General features: G+C 37.6%; 1 protein-coding gene across 1 annotated transcript; it reads right to left on the bottom strand.

Annotated features, from left to right (window-relative positions):
• Positions 1–1,632: 1,632 nt before the first annotated feature.
• On the bottom strand, positions 1,633–20,726 carry FGF6 (fibroblast growth factor 6). The gene is made up of 3 exons (XM_053716208.1): positions 20,038–20,726; positions 19,324–19,427; positions 1,633–2,467 (listed from the first exon to the last, which is right to left on the bottom strand). Exons 1-3 carry the CDS (start codon positions 20,372–20,374, stop codon positions 2,291–2,293), a joined length of 618 nt encoding a protein of 205 aa, XP_053572183.1. The 5' UTR covers positions 20,375–20,726; the 3' UTR covers positions 1,633–2,290.
• Between the last annotated feature and the right edge of the window lie 751 nt (positions 20,727–21,477).

Here is a 21,477-nt window from a genome sequence, read left to right as displayed (position 1 = left end):
TCTGCAGACTGCCTCCTTATGTCAGATCTTTTGACAGACTTACATTTCAGGCAATTAGTGCTGACTCTTAAATAACTCCACGTGCATGAGCACAATGTTATTTATATGAAACACATGAACTAATTCCCTGTAGCTGTGAAAAACTTTCAAATGCATTCAGATAAGAGAACAAAGCAAATTTGATGATAAAAGTAAATTATAAAGTTGTTTAAAATTAGATGCCCTATCTGAATCATGAAAGTTTTATTTGGATTTTACTATTCTTTTAAGTAGTTAGTCTAAGCAAAGAAATCCTTAAAATTCAGCCTGTTGGAGAGAAGGCCTTGAGGACTGGAAAATCCTTTATACACAATCAGGCCCATTTATCAAGCTCCGTATGGAGCTTGAAGGGCCGTGTTTCTGGCGAGTCTTCAGACTCGCCAGAAACACAAGTTATGAAGCAGCGGTCTAAAGACCGCTGCTTCATAACCCTGTCCGCCTGCTCTGAGCAGGCGGACAGGAACCGCCGGAAATCAACCCGATCGAATACGATCGGGTTGATTGACAGCTCCCTGCTGGCGGCCGATTGGCCGCGAGTCAGCAGGGGGCGGCGTTGCACCAGCAGCTCTTGTGAGCTGCTGGTGCAATGTTAAATGTGGAGAGCGTATTGCTCTCCGCATTTAGCGAGGTCTTGCGGACCTGATCCGCAGTGTCGGATCAGGTCCGCAAGCCCTTTGATAAATGGGCCCCAAATAGTGCATCATCAAATGTGAAATTAAAAATCCATTTATGCAACTTGCAAAGCGATAAATATGCTGTCTAAATCTTAGATTTATCAATTGTATTCTGTCAAGTCAGAAATTCTACTATGCTTTACAAGTCAAAAAAGTTCCTAATAATTAGCAAGTGTTGCTTCATGTTACATAAAAATATAAGGCTTAAGAGCCAGTTATAATATATTATACACATCTGAAGAGTTTTAAAAAACACAAAAAAAGCAAATAGTTTTTGATCAAACGTGCGAAAACAATGAAAAAATGCTGAACTTAAACAGTAATTATTTTCTGTGTAAAATTTAAAAAGCACAAGCAACAACTTAAAGCTCAAAAAATATGTAAACTATATAATTATACCAAAACAATTTTGGTTGAAATACAGCATAAAAATGAGTCTATTAAATTATATTTTTAAGTGCTGGTAAGACAGAAGGCAGTTTATAAATTTATATTATTGGAAAAGTAGAACAGTAGATTTTTTTAAAAAACTATTGTTTGAAACCCTTTTAAAAGCTTTTTAAAAGGTAATTGAATCTCAAATATTTCCAAACTGTGAAACCTGTTTAAATGTAGCGGAAAATAGACGTGTCATCATGGAATATAGCCGGAGCTGTAAGCTTGATTTATCATCCTCATAAAAATACTAAAGCATTTAGTGATATGTCACATGAGATTAAATGTCAGCCATTTTAGATACCTATGAAGTAAGAATATTGAAATATTTTCAATACTTTAGAATTAACAATACTAAAATGCTTCTGATAAGCTATGTTCCCTCTTTAAAAAAAAAAAAAAAAAGAATGGAGTTCATTTGGCAGTTGCATCTGAATGAACGAATAATACAAGCAAAATGTATTATTAAACTCACATACAGTGGTTGATTGTGACAATATAGATTTTATTATTTTTACTTTATTTATTTAATGTTTATTTCTTGTAAAATGTTATCAAAAAAACCAACAACCTAAAAACATATATTTTTTTAATTTTTAGAATTTTTTTTTAAAAATATGAGTAAATAGCGTCTCTTTTTGTGCGCATGCACAAATAAAAAAAAATATACCTCAGAGGGAACATGGCTTCTTAGTGATGTAAATCCATAACATTTTTTAACACATTCAGCTTCCTCGATTAATTTTAACCTTAGAAAAATGCAACATTCACAATTAGCTATATACATGCACCTACTGGGTCAGCCACAAAACAGGAAGTTGTCTTTGAGGTAAAGAAAATACCTAACTGACTTTTTATAAGCGTTAAGAACTTCATGTTCAGTTTCCCAGCAGAAAAAAAAAATAACAAGAATTGTTGGGGAAAAAAAACACATAACCTCTATCCTTTAGAGATAAGTTTAAGTTTACAGTGTGTGTAGTACAGAAAGCGCCATACAAGTTGGGAGCCGGTCATTTTGGATTCAGTACAAAGATTTCCATCCAAATATACATATATTCTTATATCGTATAAATATTTTACCTGGGAGATTATTCACATGTGCAAAATTTAAATACACATTTTAGGTTAAGCATCAACAGCCATCACATTCTTGGAAGAAAGTGTGTCACTGTCATGGCTGGTGAGATTTTTGTTCCTCTCTTAATTCTTCCATGTTTGCTTAAGCCAAGATAAGCTCCAGGATATTGCTTTGATTCGTAGGCATTGTAATTATTTGATAGTAGAATTTCCTTAAATTTGCATTCGTCCTGAAATGTTCGCTAAAACAAAAGAAAAATAAATAGTTATAATGTACTATACAGAAGAACTTAATCATTTGATTTCATAAAGTTACACATTTAGTGAAAACTAGCATTGTGCTGTTAATGCTGAAATGACATGGCTTTTGAAAATATATTGGGGGGGGCATTGTTATTTAAGATTTATACAAAGATAAACATATAGAATATGGACAGTTGTGTTTAATAATCCTGACAGGTATGTTGTGTTATATATATATATATATATATATATATATATATATATTTATTATATATATAGTGCAAACTACAGGGGTGTTTTAGGGGGCTTATTTGCATGCTGAAGTCATTAATTGCTTTGCTGTGATCTCATGACATTTCACTTAAATCTGTGATTCAACATTTGGGTATCATGTTCCTTTAATACAGGTGCCTTCCTAACTGAAACTGGCGTGCTTCCGTTACATTGTTATGCCATATGAAAGAAAGTCATAACATAATTGAATATAAATTGAAAGCATGACAAATCTAATGGATTTAAATGGTGGCCTGTGTTTGAAGGGGGTACCTTAATAGAAACCTTTGAGTTCTGAAGGCTACCAAAGGTGATTAGGTGTAAAAGTTCCTAATTATCATGGCTTTAAATTGTAAAAATATGATCTATATTTTTCATAAAATGTTCCCATTAAATTCAATAAGGATAGTGTAGTTCAATTCTGTAGTAAGCATTCAACAGTAAGATAACCTGTAACCTAATAAGGTAAATACCTGTATTCAATCTGCTTATGTTTTATTATATTAGCATATGAATATAAAGTTTAGTTCAAACGAACATAATACTAAAAACTGAAATGCGCAGTAGTACATTGCAACTTTGAATGGAAGTATTTTTACAATATATATATTTTAGCAAATTTTCCTAATACACATATAACGGTTCCAGGGGCATCTGTGCACCAGAAACACTACCTGCTAAGTGAGGCATCAGTGATGCGTATTGTGCCAACAATTACTAAATTTACATCATACAAAGCAACGCTAGCTCTCGATGGGTGCAGTGGGCACATACAGCATATGTAGATATGGCCCTAAAACAATAATACATTTTACTAGAAGTATTCTTTATAATACAAGTATACTACAAAAATGTGTCTATTTAAGTTGGACTTTTGACTATTATGTCTTTTTTTAATTTTTATGTATTAAATGAATATTTACTAGTGAGTTTTTGTTTCTTTTATGGACTACACAGAAAATATTTTACATATTTGCTTATCAGTCTATTATTTTCCTTCACCATCCATATTTCCTAGATCTAACAACCAGCACATAACGACCTACAGATTAAACCTGAGCCAGCAAGCATTATATTACCATAAGGATTAAAATGGGTTTGGTGCTTCATATGATATGAAGTGGTCATTTTATAGCTGGTATCTCAGAACAACCCTTAACATATGCCGAGCAGGCGGTTGAATGTAGATAATCCTTAACACTAATAGCTAAAACATTCAAAAATAGAGCTCTCATATCTGTGCATGAGGTAAGGCATCACTTATAGTTCTAAACAGAACTACAATGACGTAGGTCCTAGCAAGGGTATCACTGTATACCTCTATCCTGGGTGACCTTACTAGTTATGTACAGTATGGCATAATTTGGTAGCTTTACAAGACCCTAAGACCCTTTAAAAACTCATTATTTGTAAAGGATAAGAGGCATGTTATGACAGACGGTGCCTGAGAGTCTGTATCCCACAATAAATCTTGCTCTTCAGTTCCAAAGTTGTGCGGGTCAGATGCCACCTGTTAACTTGTACTTGCTTCTTGCTGATATACATTTAAATTTCTCCCTTAAATGTTTGTATCACACATTTACAGTGCAATTTATTTTTTCCACTGGATTTATAATCAAATAAAAAAATATCTGTGTGATAAATATTGAAGTATTTGTTACTTTAAATGTAGATATAGAAAGAGGTCACACATCAATAGTTTGTTGTATCCTAAATATCCTTTAAAATGACATAGAAGTGATTAATTAAAATTGATGCATCACTTGCATTCTCTATAGTGAGCAATTTAAGTTAAAAATGTGCATTTACATATTTTGATTATTTTCCATGTTACATAATAAGGTGCGACATTGACATATAACATTTTTCTATGCTCTGCAAGGCAGCATTTGGAACTAATTAGTAAATAAAATATATTCTCTTGTTACTGTAATTCTTTGGGTCTATATAGAATAGCGTAAAAAGTCAATTTTATTGCATATTCCTGAAAAATATTAACTTGGAGATTAAGGTTTCAGTAGAAAAATTATATGAATATTCTACATACCAAATACAACTGGCTTATTTTTCATGGGAGATTGAGAGAACCACAAATAATAAACTAATGCTCTACAAAAGTATTTACAATGCACAATGCAAAGTATATTATATCTGGGTCATAGACTGTTTGAAGTTGCTTATATGGAGTAAACGTCTTTTGCAAGTGTTAGGTTACTGTGAGTTAGGCTGATAATTAAAAAAAAGACTGATGTCTATATGTAATGTGCAATCAACCACTTTTAGCAAAAGAGAAAGCATTTTTTTCATGCTGTGACCTAGGACGGGTTGGTGAATGTTTTAAGTGCTTCTAGCCAAATTGGCAATACTCCTTTAAAACATGCTCTTGCATGAAGTACAGTGCAAGTGGAAAGCAGCACAGCATAATGTTTGCAAATTGTTTGCATGCAACCATCTGCTCCTGACCTAGGACCTTTTACATAAATTTAATTTTGGACTCCATCATAACATATTTAACAACCCTATACTTTCTGCAATTGGACAGATCATTTTGTTACACAATGGTTCATGGATGTGAACGTGCAAAAGTTGGAACAGCAGATTTAACAAACCTATGGGATGAGTTGGCATGGCAGTCAGGGGTCATATCCCTAATTTAACTTTACACACACTGTAATGCTGTAAAAAAACAGAATTTATGTTTACCTGATAAATTTCTTTCTCCTACGGTGTGTCCGGTCCACGGCTTCATCCTTACTTGTGGGATATTCTCTTCCCCTACAGGAAATGGCAAAGAGAGCACACAGCAAAAGCTGTCTATATAGTCCCCCCTCTTGCTCCGCCCCCCAGTCATTCGACCGACGGTTAGGAGAAAAAGGAGAAACTATAAGGTGCCGTGGTGACTGTAGTGTACAAAAAATAAATTTTTTAAACCTGACTAAAAGCCAGGGCGGGCCGTGGACCAGACACACCGTAGGAGAAAGAAATTTATCAGGTAAACATAAATTCTGTTTTCTCCTACATTGGTGTGTCCAGTCCACGGCTTCATCCTTACTTGTGGGAACCAATACCAAAGCTTTAGGACACGGATGAAGGGAGGGAACAAGTCAGGTAACCTAAACGGAAGGCACCACAGCTTGCAAAACCTTTCTCCCAAAAACAGCCTCCAAAGAAGCATAAGTATCGAATTTGTAAAATTTGGCAAAAGTATGCAGAGAAGACCAAGTCGCTGCCTTACAGATCTGTTCAACAGAAGCCTCATTCTTGAAGGCCCATGTGGAAGCCACAGCTCTAGTAGAGTGAGCTGTAATTCGTTCAGGAGGCTGCCGTCCGGCAGTCTCATAAGCCAATCGGATGATGCTTTTCAGCCAAAAGGAAAGAGAAGTAGCAGTAGCTTTCTGCCCTCTCCTCTTACCAGAATAGACGACAAACAAGGATGATGTCTGTCTGAAATCCTTTGTTGCTTCTAAATAGAATTTTAAAGCATGAACCACATCTAGGTTATGTAACAAAAGTTCCTTCTTCAAAACTGGATTCGGACACAGAGAAGGAACAACTATTTCCTGGTTAATATTCCTGTTGGAAACCACTTTTGGAAGAAAACCAGGCTTGGTACGTAAAACTACCTTATCTGTATGGAATACCAGATAGGGAGAAGTACACTGCAAAGCAGACAATTCAGAAACTCTTCTAGCAGAAGAAATAGCAACCAAAAACAGAACTTTCCAAGATAGTAACTTAATATCTATGGAATGTAAAGGTTCAAACGGAACCCCTTGAAGAACTGAAAGAACTAAGTTTAGACTCCATGGAGGAGTCATAGGTCTGTAGACAGGCTTGATTCTGACTAACGCCTGTACAAATGCCTGTACATCTGGCACTACTGCCAGACGTTTGTGCAACAAAACAGACAGAGCAGATATCTGTCCTTTAAGAGAACTAGCTGACAAACCTTTATCCAAACCCTCTTGGAGAAAGGAAAGTATCCTAGGAATTTTAATTTTACTCCAAGAGTATCCCTTGGATTCGCACCAACAGATATATTTTTGCCATATCTTATGGTAAATTTTTCTAGTCACAGGTTTTCTGGCTTGAACCAGAGTATCTATAACCGAATCTGAAAACCCACGCTTAGATAAAATCAAGCGTTCAATTTCCAAGCAGTCAGTTGCAGAGAGACTAGATTTGGATGTTCGAATGGACCTTGTACTAGAAGATCCTGCCTCAAAGGTAGCTTCCATAATGGAGCCGATGACATATTTACCAGGTCTGCATACCAAGTCCTGCGTGGCCCTGCAGGAGCTATTAGAATCACAGAGGCCTTCTCCTGTTTGATCCTGGCTACTAGCCTGGGAAGGAGAGGGAACGGTGGAAACACATAAGCTAGATTGAACGACCAAGGCGCCACCAATGCATCCACTAGTGTCGCCTTGGGATCCCTGGATGTGGACCCGTAGCGAGGAACCTTGGAGTTCTGACGAGACGCCATCAGATCCATATCTGGAATGCCCCATAGTTGAGTTAACTGGGCAAAGACCTCCGGATGAAGTTCCCACTCCCCCGGATGGAAAGTCTGACGACTCAAATAATCCGCCTCCCAGTTGTCTACTCCTGGGATGTGAATTGCAGATAGATGGCAGGAGTGATCCTCCGCCCATTTGATGATCTGGGATACCTCTCTCATCGCCAAGGAACTCTTTGTTCCCCCCTGATGATTGATGTACGCTACAGTCGTCATGTTTTCCAACTGAAATCTTATGAATCTGGCCTTCGCTAGTTGAGGCCAAGCCAGGAGCGCATTGAATATCGCTCTCAGTTCCAAAATGTTTATCGGGAGGAGAGACTCTTCCCGAGACCATAGACCCTGAGCTTTCAGGGAGTCCCAGACCGCGCCCCAGCCTAAGAGACTGGCGTCGGTCGTGACAATGACCCACTCTGGTCTGCGGAAACTCATTCCCTGAGATAGGTGATCCTGAGTCAACCACCAGAGGAGGGAGTCTCTGGTTACCTGGTCTACTTGAATCTGGGGAGACAAGTCTGCATAATCCCCATTCCACTGTTTGAGCATGCACAGTTGCAAAGGTCTTAAATGAATTTGAGCAAAAGGAACCAAGTCCATTGCTGCAACCATTAGTCCTATTACCTCCATGCACTGAGCTATGGAAGGCTGAGGAATAGATTGAAGAACTCGACAAGCGTTTAGAAGCTTTAACTTTCTGACCTCTGTCAGAAAAATCTTCATTTCCACAGAATCTATTATTGTTCCCAGAAAGGGAACCCTTGTGGACGGAGACAGGGAACTCTTTTCTATGTTCACCTTCCACCCGTTAGACCTGAGAAAGGCTAAAACAATGTCTGTATGAGCCCTTGCTTTGGAAAGGGACGACGCTTGGATTAGAATGTCGCCTAGGTAAGGTGCTACAGCAATGCCCCTCGGCCTTAGGACCGCTAGAAGGGACCCTAACACCTTTGTGAAAATTCTGGGAGCAGTGGCTAAACCGAATGGAAGAGCCACGAACTAGTAATGTTTGTCCAGAAAGGCGAACCTCAGGAACTGATGATGATCTTTGTGGATAGGAATATGCAGGTACGCATCCTTTAAGTCCACGGTAGTCATATATTGACCCTCCTGGATCGTTGGTAAAATCGTCCGAATGGTTTCCATTTTGAATGATGGAACTCTGAGGAATTTGTTTAGAATTTTTAAATCCAGAATTGGCCTGAAAGTTCCTTCTTTTTTGGGAACTACAAACAGGTTTGAGTAAAAACCCAGACCTTGTTCCGCTGTTGGAACTGGGTGTATCACTCCCATCTTTAATAGGTCTCCTACGCAATGTAAGAATGCCTGTCTCTTTATCTGGTCTGAAGATAAGCGAGACATGTGGAACCGTCCCCTTGGAGGAAGTTCCTTGAACTCTAGAAGATACCCCTGAGAGACTATTTCTAGTGCCCAGGGATCCGCAACATCTCTTGCCCAAGCCTGAGCAAAGAGAGAAAGTCTGCCCCCTACTAGATCCGGTCCCGGATCGGGGGCTACCCCTTCATGCTGACTTGGTAGCAGCAGCAGGCTTCTTGGCCTGTTTACCCTTGTTCCAGCCTTGCAATGGTTTCCATGCTGGTTTAGGCTGGGAAGCGTTACCCTCTTGTCTAGAGGCTGCAGAATTAGGAACCAGTCCGTTCCTGAAATTGCGAAAGGAACGAAAATTAGATTTGTTCTTAGCCTTGAAAGGCCTATCCTGTGGGAGGGCATGGCCCTTTCCCCCAGTGATGTCTGAAATAATCTCCTTCAATTCTGGCCCGAAAAGGGTCTTACCTTTGAAAGGAATATTAAGCAATTTTGTTCTGGACGACACATCCGCCGACCAAGATTTTAGCCAAAGCGCCCTGCGCGCCACTATTGCAAAACCTGAATTTTTCGCCGCTAATTTTGCCAATTGAAAAGCGGCATCCAAAATAAAGGAATTAGCCAACTTTAGTGCGTGAATTCTGTTCATGACTTCATCATATGGAGTCTCCTTTTGGATCAAATTTTCTAGTTCCTCGAACCAAAAAGACGCCGCCGTGGTGACAGGAATAATGCACAAAATTGGTTGAAGAAGGAAACCTTGCTGAACAAAAATCTTTTTAAGCAATCCTTCCAATTTTTTATCCATAGGATCTTTGAAAGCGCAACTGTCCTCTATAGGAATAGTTGTGCGCTTGGCTAACGTTGAAACTGCCCCCTCTACCTTAGGGACCGTTTGCCATGCGTCCCTTCTGGGGTCGACAATGGGGAACATTTTCTTGAATATAGGAGGTGGAACAAAAGGTACACCTGGCTTCTCCCACTCCTTAGTCACTATGTCCGCCACCCTCTTGGGTATCGGAAAAGCATCAGCGTGCACTGGGACCTCTAAGAATTTGTCCATTTTGCACAACTTCTCTGGAATCACCAAAGAATCACAATCATCAAGGGTAGCTAGCACCTCCTTAAGCAGGGTGCGGAGATGTTCTAGCTTAAATTTAAATGCCACGATATCAGGTTCTGCCTGCTGAGAAATTTTTCCAGAATCAGAAATTTCTCCCTCAGACAGACCCTCCCTCACTGCCAACTCAGATTGATGTGAGGGTATAACAGATAAATTATCGTCAGCGCCAACTTGCTCATCCTCTGTATTTAAAACTGAGCAATCACGCTTTCTGGGAAATGCTGGCAGTTTGGATAAAAGAGCTGCTATAGAATTATCCATTACTGCTGTTAATTGCTGCATAGTAACAAGCATTGGCGCACTAGATGTACTAGGTATCGCCTGTGCGGGCAAAACTGGTGTTGACACAGAAGGAGAGGATGATGAACTATCCCCACTACCTTCATTTGAATAATCATCTTGGGCAACCTTATTAAATGTGACAGTACTGTCCTTACTTTGTTTGGACGCCATGGCACAATTTGCACATACATTTAATGGGGGAACCACCTTGGCTTCCATACATACAGAACATATGCTATCGAACATATGCTATCTGAAGGTACAGACATGTTATACAGACTTAGGCAGGTTTTTAATGCAATAAAAACAATTTTAAACAAAACCGTTACTGTCTCTTTAAATAATAAAAAGAGCACACTTTATTTCTGAATGATCGAAAAACTATCAAAGAAATATCCGATCTTTATGAAATTTATACCCCAGTGTCTTAATGCTTTGAAAGTATTGCACACCAAATTTTAAGTCTCTAAACCCTTAAATGAGCAAATAATGAGCTAATAATCCCAATTTACCGGTTAAAACACACTACAGTCCCTACCACAGACTTTGCTGCGGCTTTTACCTTCCTTAGGGGTTATTCACCACAGAAATAAGCCTTTTTGAGTCCTTTTCTAAGCCACAGGACCCTCTCACGTGAAGCTGCATGCACTGCCTATAGAAGTAACTGCGCAACTGAGGCGCGAAAATGAGGCCTCCTCTCTTTGCATACCAGAGTGAAGGGGCCTTTCTGACTAGATTAGGCGTCTAAACAACTGCCAGGCGCAATAAACGTTCCCAAAAGTGTTTTAAAGTTTGCAAAACACTCCAAATGTCATATAAATATGATAAAAATAAATCGATTTAGCCCACAAAAGTGTCAACCAGCATAGAGCCCAATTTATAAGCCTTAATTCTGTTACTGAGTCTAAGAAAATGGCTTACCGATCCCATAAGGGAAAAACTGACAGTTTTCTAGCATTACTATGTCTTGTTAGAAAAGAGACTAGTCATACCTGAAGCAGATAAGTCTGCAAACTGTTCCCCCCAACTGAAGTTCTCTGGTTTCAACAGTCCTGCGTGGGAACAGCAATGGATTTTAGTTACTGGTGCTAAAATCATACTCCTCTTTTAACAGAAATCTTCATCACTTTCTGTTGTAGAGTAAATAGTACAAACCGGCACTATTTTTTTTTTTTTGAAATTTTTTTTATTGAGGTAATAAGCAAATACAATAAAATAGTAAATACATCAAGATAAAGTCAAACATAGAGATTACATCCTAACAACTCCCTTGTAGAACATAGTTTTGATCGAGAACCTAAGGAGGTAATATTATAATGGTACTTGTCATGGTAAATGTCATTGCTTGTATATGTATGAGTACACAAGAGTTATAGCCAAATATGGTGACAAGAGCAACATGAGGAATATGGCGTCTAGAGACAGTGAAAGGAGTCTGTGTACAAGTATGTACCTGTATATATGTACTGTAATGGGTGGGAGTGATATGATGAGTTCATGTATGAAGGAGGAAAATGACTAGGACGTATATTTATGAAACCTCTTTTATAAGCTGTGGATGAAAAGGCGTGGTAGATGGACCCTCTATTACTGTGGTGACGTAACAAGATGTGTGTCCTAATGGATTAGAGTAATATAGGGGTTGGTATTTTGTTTTTTATCAGGGGAAGGGATACTCAGCGGGCCAAAGCCACTCTAAAGGGGGGAGAGTGTGGGGGGGGGGGGCGGAGGTTAGAAAGCTGCGCGTCTGGGATGGCTAGAGAGGTTCTAAATGTACCGGAGTATTAAGCTTTTGGGGTAATACCCTAAAGAAGTTACTTATCAGAAAATATATTAATGTATACTGTGGGTAGGTTGTTGTATATGTTTAGTCAGGTGTGAGGCCAGTAATATGTGTGGAAGTAGGGAAGTGTAGGAAATATGTAGAGAAATTATTAGTCGGATGGAAGTCTCCCTAGAGTTTTATTACAACAAGCATTGGACTATAGTAGAGGGGGTCTTAGGAATTCAGATGGGTCAAATTGTTTGTGCGTATGCAAAAACTAGGAGCTAAGGAGAAGGTGGAGTTAGCAATGTTGTATAGAAAATGATGTATAATAACAATTATGATATGTATAGCCGGGTAATAGTAAAATATCCAAGTGATAGCATGACATAGATCGGCACTTAATGTAATCAACAATTATACATTTATCCACTTAATAATTGAAAGGTATGTTATTTTGCTCTGAGTAAGTATAATAATAAATGTGACTATATTTGCATATGGAGGCACGTTGGGTGCCAAAAAGATCATTATAGTAAGCTCTAAGACCATTTGTTCAGTAGTAACATGCTGATATAACAGCTAAATATATAGCGTGGAGGAGGACCTTAAGTATACCATTCAAGTAGAGGTTTTGAGGGTGTCAGGCTCAACATATGCAGTGTATGTGGAGAAGCTCATAATACTGTGTCCACTATTTATATGCTAGCCATAAACAGGAATAAGTATGCCAAAATTTCTAGACAGCAGGGTCGACATTTAAATGTAATCATTAGGTAAGCACTAGATATTCATTAGGTAACACGCTAGGTATTTACATTGTGGTTGCAGTAAATTAACATAACCCTTAGTTGAAAGATATAAGTTTCAAATCTATCTTGAGTATGAGGGAGGCTGAGAGTAAGGGATCACAACAGGGATAAATACAAAAAGCAAAAAGAACAGTGGGGCCAACATGCTTCTCACGTTATTGATCTTATCCTTATATTTTATGAGTATCACTAAAAGGAGACACTGGGGAAATAGACACAATAATCGGCAAGGGTAAAATAACATTTCAGAGGTCCGTGGGCCACACATAAGAAAATCTTAACTCAACAAATATCGTCTAGTCTACTGAAATAGTAATATAAAGTTATGGAGAGCTCTGGAGATAACTGTTCTGGGTTGGAACAAGCCATTCTCAGTAGCGTGTCTTGGGTATTTTGTGCTAACCCACTCCGCATGTGTCCAAATTGTGGCTTGGGGCTTTGAGAGAGTTGAAATCTATGACCATGGTAGAGCATAGGTAATTCAGGTATGCGTGGCAAGATCTGTGTATACTGAGCCAATTTTGCGGCTTGGTGAGGTGTCTCCAAGTCATTAAAAATTGCCCGGTATCTCTAGGCTGTTTCTTTTCTGTGCAGTTTCCTTGTAATATTAAAGGATTTACAAGCATCGGCTGCCGTGTGAGCAGCATCTCCCTCAACCGGACTAGCCCTCTCTCACTAGCGGTTATCTCTTGGGCTGGTGAGGTGATCACCGTTCTGGAGACAGGCAGCTGTACTATGTATTCAAGCTGCTTAACGGTTATCCCATAGTCTTCTGGCTGGACTCGTTCTGGGCCAATCTGCGACTTGATGTTGCCTGGAACTATCTGGGCAATGTAATATTGCGCAGGGCCTTCTGGGGTATTATAGGGCTGTGGGGTGCAGCGTTGCTCAAAGGTACCTGATTGTTCTTTCCTCGCTGGTAAGGGATATTCTTTTTTTAACTTGCTCACTGCCACTAGATCCCCAGACTCGCCTCCATTCCTATGCGGTACTTGCGGTTGGTTTCCCATGCATTCTCCTGCGGGCCAGATCCCTCGGTTGTGTGAGTCGCAGATGAGATAAAGGCAAAAAGCAGAGATTCAATATCTTCTTGCATGCATCGGTAATGTCTTTCTAGGAGTTGCTGGGTACGTAGTTCCCAGGCTTCCAGGGACTCCATATCAGCCGAGTCATTCTGTACAAAGATGTCGCAATTGCACGTGGTTAGTGTAGGAGAAGAATATCGATGTTTCACTCCCAAAACATGACATCTTTTGGCTTCCTTATATTTAATACCAATAAAACTTGTTCCTGATTGCGTCCCAATCGATTTTGGAGCTCTTATAAAGTGGGTTAATCCATAAAATTGTATTTAAGAGCCCGGAGCTGCAAAAAACACGTCTTGCTGCCTTGGCTGTTGGATCCGCCCCAAACCGGCACTATTTTAAAATAACAAACTCTTGATAGAAGAAATAAAACTACAACTAACACCACATACTCTTTACCATCCCCGTGGAGATGCTACTTGTTCAGAGCGGCAAAGAGAATGACTGGGGGGCGGAGCCAGAGGGGGGGCTATATGGACAGCTTTTGCTGTGTGCTCTCTTTGCCATTTCTTGTAGGGGAAGAGAATATCCCACAAGTAAGGATGAAGCCGTGGACCGGACACACCAATGTAGGAGAAATGTAGACTTTAATAACTGCTTTCCAAGGACCAAGAGCGTAGGAGTGTGCCATAGTCCCCAAAGGGTACAGACACATTATTGTGATGTGTTGCTGTGATATGTAATACTAATGAGCAGTTCCATTGTTTTGGAAGGTAGCAAATCTATGTTCCTCTGACATATGTACCAGGGCATGTGGGTTCATACATTCATTGAATGTTGCTCAACTTTGTAAAATCTTTATTTTTAACAACGTATTAACATGTTTTAAAGGGACATAAAATGACCATAGTATGTTGAGGCTGTACACCTTCATCTTACTCCTGAGCATGAGTTTCAGCAAAGCAATGCACGTTAACAATCTCATGGCTGATATAGACACTGACTGGTAAGTATGCTCCATGGACTATACACACCTACTAATAAACATCTAAATGCATGCACCTATCATGTGCATGAGAAACAGATGCATGTGCTAGATCAGTGTTTCTCAACTGCAGTCCTCAAGTACCCCCAACAGGTAAGGTTTTCATGATAGCTGTACTAGTGCACAGGTTAAGTAATCTGCTGATCAGTAACACCATGGTTACTAACCTGCTCTCACCCATCCGCTGATTATTTCACCTGTGCACTAGTTCAAAGAGCATTGTGGTAAGTGGCCTCCATATTGACTTACTTTATATACAATTGAGATTGTAACTCAAGTGATTGCAAACTGAATATATACTAGGCATGTGCATTCATGTTTAGACAAAAGTAAAAAATTACATATTTTTCTATATTTGTTGCATTTGTCTGAAAACAATATACGAGTGGCCTTAATAACTAAAAAACAAATTAACAAATGTATGCAACAAAAAACATTAGTTGATTAGTTCACGTGGTTAAATCATTACTTTAATGGTGTGAAAGTATTTTCTGCATGGAGGAAAAGCTTTAAAATTTCAGTAGGAAAGGCTTCAAAGTTCAATTTTACACTATTGAACTAGATTTAGTAATGTCCTTATCAGCCAATAAGTATGTAGGCTTTACCCGTGTTATTTGTTATTCCTGATCTTATAAAAAAAAGAAAAATGAAAAAAAAAAAAAGCAATCTGTATTTTTGTGCTGTTTCTGGTATGTGGCAGAAGCGCTAGCTAATATGTTAACTTTAATAAAGTTATATCAGCGGTCCAACTGCTTCTCTGCTGTCCTTCCCTAGAAATAACAGATACATGGATTTTTGTCAGCAAACAAATTCCAAATGACCTTCTTAATGAATATTAGAGAAATAATTTTTTTTGTGACAAATGATTTGTCCTAAACTCATTTTTTGGTTGTGCAAATGTCTAATATATACTGCCCATTTTCAGCAATCCTGTAAACCTTAAATACTGTTTATTTCTTTTTGTATAACTTATCTGTCTTCAATGCGCATCAATTTTTATCGACAAGACTTTTTATGGTGATGGGACAGAAATTTGTCAGTGGAAAATGAAAGCTAATAGCAAGGAAAAAAAGAATTCTAAATCCTGCCTAAAAATATTCTTTTGAAGCAGAGTTTCTAAATATATAAAATATGATATCCCCACACAAAAAAAACACGAAGCACAATGTGTGAATATAACCGGAATGGCTTTAAATAACTGTGACAGATGTTTGATTTAATACTAGTATTTAATACATTTGTAGAAACCCTGCATGTGCTGTATATATTTTAGACCAGTTTCCAAAATCAAACTCAGTTGGCAAGGATTTCTAAATAGAATTACAGAACGTGTTAACATGTAATTAGCCATCACAAGAAAAACTACGTCTAATTAACGTAGCCCAACAGATCAAGTTTGAACAAGTGTGCCAGGACAAGTTAATGACATATAAATGTTTAGTTTAGTTTACTCTCTGAAATCCACTGAGATGCTTGGTTTTTTTTGTTTGTTTTGTTTTTTGCATTTAAACGGACAGTAAAGTCCAAATTAAACTTTCATGATTTCAGATTCTTAGTTGAAAACTAAACCTAGGTAGGCTCATATGCTAATTTCTAGGCCCTTGAAAGCCTCTTATCTGAATGCATTTAACAGTTTTTCTCAGCTACAAGGTTTTAGTTCATGTGTGCCATATAGATAACATTGTGCTCACACCCGTGTAATTATTTAAGAGGCAGCACTAATTGCCTGAAATGCAAGTCTGTCAAAAGAACTAAAATAAGGGCACAGTCTGCAAAAGCGTAGATACAAGGTAATCACAGAGGTAAAAAGAGTATTAATTTAACAGTGTTGGTTATGCAAAACTGGGGAATGGTAAATAAATGGATTATCTATCTTTTGAACAATAACATTTTTGGTGTTTACTGTCCGTTTAATGTAATGTGGATTTGAAATAATAATGTCTTCCATACACTAATTATTCCTGCGATACTTCATGGACACTTTTTTTTTCCCCATGCATTTCACATCTGCTGGAAACACATACCATGGGCGCGATCCGATATACGGCGTACTTTTCGGCGCAAGTGAGGTAACCCGCGCCGCCCGTAGTGTCACCTCGCACATCCAATATACCCAATATACGGCAGTTGCTAAAGTGCCGTAAGTCGGACAAACTAGCGATGTCCAGAAATAAGCGTAACTACAAATTTCTGGAGTCGCCAGTGACTTACGGCACTTTAGAAACTGCCGTCGCCTACAAAAACTTATTAAACTTTTAAATCTATCCGCAATCCCCCTTCTCACTCCTAACAATAAATGTATTAACCCCTAGACCGACAACCCCCCAAAACGCAATAAGCCTAATTATTAACCCCTAAACCGCCATAGCCCACACCGCAATAAACCTATCCTAGTATTAACCCCTAAACCGCCGCTCCCGGACCACGCCGCCACCTACATTAAATGTATTACCCACTAATCTGACCCCCCTACACCGCCGCCACCTATTTAAATAGCCAATAGAATTACAGTAGCTCTTATTCTATTGGCTATTCAAATCAGCCAATAGAATTACAGTAGCTCTCATCCGATTGGCTGATTTGAATTTTAAGGCTCAAATCAGCCAATAGGAATTCAAGGGTCACCATTTTTAATCGCGTACCTTGAATTCCTGTGAATTCAAGGTACGTGAGTGACACTGCGCTGCGAGGTTTTATCTGTCATTGGAAGTCAGAAAGTTCATACCAAGACAAGAGAACCAAGCTCCAAGAGGCAACAAGCCCAGGAAGTTTTCTAAGAAAACCAGCACAAAGGGGACCCACATCCCATTCTACTCCAAGAGGCAGCGAAACTATACAGATCAGAATACCTAGGACTCATCCAATCATCAGATACATCCTCCAATGCGGCAAACTTACCTCATAGGATTGAGGTAACTTTTGGTAAGGGTATCTAATACTCCTACACTACACCTGGATCTCCATATCTCATCTAAGACTTTATTATACAAGCATATGACCATATATATTTTTTCCTCTTATCTACTTTTACCAACCAATACTGTCGAGACTCTATAATATATACAGTTTTTAAGAAAATCTATAAGCGCTGTTTATCCTTTGATATATATATATATATATATATATACATACACGCACGTATTTATGTGTTTAAATGTGTATATATGTCTGTAAATACAAATATAAACACACACATATATAAATTTTGATGTGTTTTGATGTGTTTTGTGCAACTTTTTTGTTTTGTGAAACAGTTAACCAGAGCTTTCAAGTTGCAGTAATCATTCTAGCATAAATTGAGATTGCGCACAAGCGATCATGTTTACTTTCAACTTGTAATACCAGTGGTAAGCCCGATGACCGCAAACACCCACCATAAACTCCTTAACGCTCGGTCACAAATCTTTGCGCTACACTTGTAATCTGGACAGTTGTACGGTCTTTTACCACACAGGTCAAACTAAAACAGAAAGCAAACTCTGTTTTGCTACAGTGCAAGAAAAATAAATAAAATATATAATTCAATAGGTACTGCCTGTAAACACTAACACTTTGTGGCAGTGTTAATTTACATGTGATGTTTCCTGTGTCCTTGGTCACACTCCGCATCTAATACTTTGTGATTTATAGAAACTGAGGGTCTGGTTTCAAATTAAATCATTTTCAGTACCTTATCATTTTAATATAATAGTTCTTACTTGTTATAACTTAAAATCATTATTCAGTGCCAGATTATTTTTAATTAATGAATTACTTATATTTATACTAAACATCTTGCTGCTAGATAGAGTCATACATCTTAATGAATTAATAATTACCAAAGCAACATTTTCACTAATTGTCACTAGTCCACTAGCCCTACACTAGTAGGGTAAATTGAAGCAGGTGAGCAAGATAGATAGATAGATAGATAGATAGATAGATAGATAGATAGATAGATAGATAGAATGATAAATATACTTTAACCATCTTCAATTAAAAACATTTTAATACCTCAAACTGTGCAAAAATCAGTTTAATTCCGAAATACATTGTTTATGATATTTTAGAATGTAAACTTATATTGTAAACTTATATTATTTACATATCTTAATTACTATTCTAAGTATTATTATTAATAATAATAATAATAATATTAATAATAATTGGTTGCAAAAAAATGGTCACATTTCCCTCAGTTTTTGAATTTCATCAGAGTTTTAGTTTGTAGAAGAGTAACTTAGTTTTATGTTGTGGAAGAAAGTTTGGTCATTGCAAAAATACTCAAATAATGTTCACATCTATCGCAGGTACCTGTCACTTTGTATTACTCTATAAGGCACTATCTGATGATCCTTAAATAAAAGGGTCCTGTGAGTTCATCCAATAATAAACCATACTTATAGGTGTGTGCATAGCCATATGCATTCCAGCTTAATATATCTTCCTGCAACTAAAGTAACATACACGTCCCTAGTAATTAAAAAAATGTGAAGCTTAAAGCATTCTAACTTATAATATGACAACAGTGCACTTAAGATCAACAGTAATAATTCAGCTGTTAAATGCATCCACTACTGACATGAAGTCATTAGTATTTAAATCATTAGTGTGCATGTTTAGTGTAAATTTTACACTGCTAGTGCTACATATATATTATTTTATCTTCTTTTAACAAGCATATAAATATATGATAGTACAATACTCACCGAGGCATACATCCGACCCTTGTTGTTCATTGCTACAAACAGGTCACTTTTCACACCATACAAGCTAACAACCCCTCGTTCTACAGTTGAAATTTCTAAAAGACCTAAACAAACAAAATATATGTTTGTTATTTTGCAAGGTTAAAAAATATAAATAAAATCATTTATATCAATGCTAAACTTAGTTAAAAGTCACTCTTTCCTAGCACTCACGCCTTACTGTCAGTAATTCTTGAAGTTAATAGCAACTCTTTTATCAAAGTCAGCTTAGCTCAGTTTTGGTACTTGAGTAGTGAAACATCACTCAGATTTATTCCGAAACGAATTGCCATTACTTGCAGCATTTGAAATAATCACAGGGATAGGATTTATCAGTTTGCACACTTGGAATCTTAAACTGTAATATAGCTGACATTCAGCTTAACTATAAAGCCTATAAATGTATATAAATATTAACAACTGCAAACCATCTGATATCTGTTTCTAGCTTTAGAAAGATTAAATAAACATCAGTAAAATATTTCACTTATTTTCTAACAAAATATTTTTATGCACAATTGTAAGATTATTATTTAATTAAAAAAAAATTTGTAATAAAAGCAATATTTTGTGGCCTAAAATAATGAGTAATTATTACTAATAGACACATTGTAATTACCAGATATTGCTGGTTTAAATGCCCTCAATTCTAGTACATTTCAGGATGGAACTCACTGTATTGGTTTTCACTATGTACCCCACTTATCGTTCCATCTGGGAGGATCTGTAGGTGAAACCCGATTCCTATATTGCAGTAAAGCCTTCTCTGTCTTTTGATTCCAACCAAATAGTCGTTCTTCCACTTTACATCTGATTTATCTGCGGTCAATCCCAAAGACCTGGAGAATAAAGATTCCCATCTTCTTTCCAGTGACCTTCCATTAGCTCTATTTGGAAGAGGATACGATGAAACAATCCCAGCCAGAAAACCAAACACAACAAAAGCAAGTAACGTCCAGTGAATTCTGGCTCCATAGGACATAGTGATGAGTAGGCTTTGTGAAACAGCCATCCGGTTCACCTTGTAGACACGTGGTCAGAATTAATGTCCCTAAAAATACCGCCCTTCTTGTTTTTCTCCCTTTAGCATGGCGGCAGAGGCTTATTTTTGGAAGGCAGATAGGGACTGCTGACATGAAACTAAAGCCTGTGAGAAAATGACTAGGGAACAGAGACAGACCAGCAAACTTCAAAGTGTTGGGGACCATGTTTTGTAGCTCCAGTTTTCTGATGGGCAGCCTAGATATATTTGCTTGATCTATCTTTATAGTACATAGGCTGTCCCTCTCCCCAACGTCATTCTGACATCAACAACATGCCAAAGGCAGAGAAGCAGTGCAGCATTACACTAACCTGCTAGGAGTTGCTCTGCTACATGCACTCTAGAAGTTTTATAAGACAACTTTCTTAAATAATAAGTAAAGAGCCCTTCAAGGTCCAAATTAAATGCTCATATGACTGGCAGGCACTCTCCTTATTTAGAGGAGATGTAAAAACAGTTCTTCACCTCATCACTGAGCAATGATAATCCTGCAAGCCATTTCCTCGTCAGTATGTCCCTGAGTTAACATTAGGATGGTAAAATAACATACACAAGGCTTGGAGTAACTATAGGAACTCTCTGCTCTATCCTGCATAACTGGAAAAACAACTTATAAAACTATAAAATCTCATTTGTAATTATTAGGGAATGGCAACATAATTTTATTTCATTATTGCATTGTCAATTAGTATTAATTGATATGTAAGAAAACATTTAATTTGATCATTTAATTTGCTATGCATGTGGTTTCACTGCATATCAAAAATGTGTGAATATTTATCTAAAGTCTTGGCATCTGTTTCTGGTTTAGTGCTTTATCCTAAAACATATTTATTCTCCCAGTATTTATTCTAATCCATTAATTAATTAATTAAAAAAAAAGCTTCTGCATTTTCCTTTCTATTCAGTTGAAGCTTTTTGATATTCTTCGGTCATTAGTCCACTATGGAGTATAAATGGGAAAGATTTGTTTTTAAAACACAGACATATGACATTGCAACGTCACATATAGATTACTGCTGCACGTAATTAGATCAGCAACAGATGAAATAACAACTTTGTGTTATTTTTGA

The sequence above is a fragment of the Bombina bombina genome, chromosome 6 (genome assembly GCF_027579735.1).
Source record: "Bombina bombina isolate aBomBom1 chromosome 6, aBomBom1.pri, whole genome shotgun sequence".
NCBI lineage: Eukaryota > Metazoa > Chordata > Amphibia > Anura > Bombinatoridae > Bombina > Bombina bombina.
The sequence above is the reverse complement of the archived record's forward strand: the minus strand, read 5'-3'. Positions and strand labels throughout refer to the sequence as shown.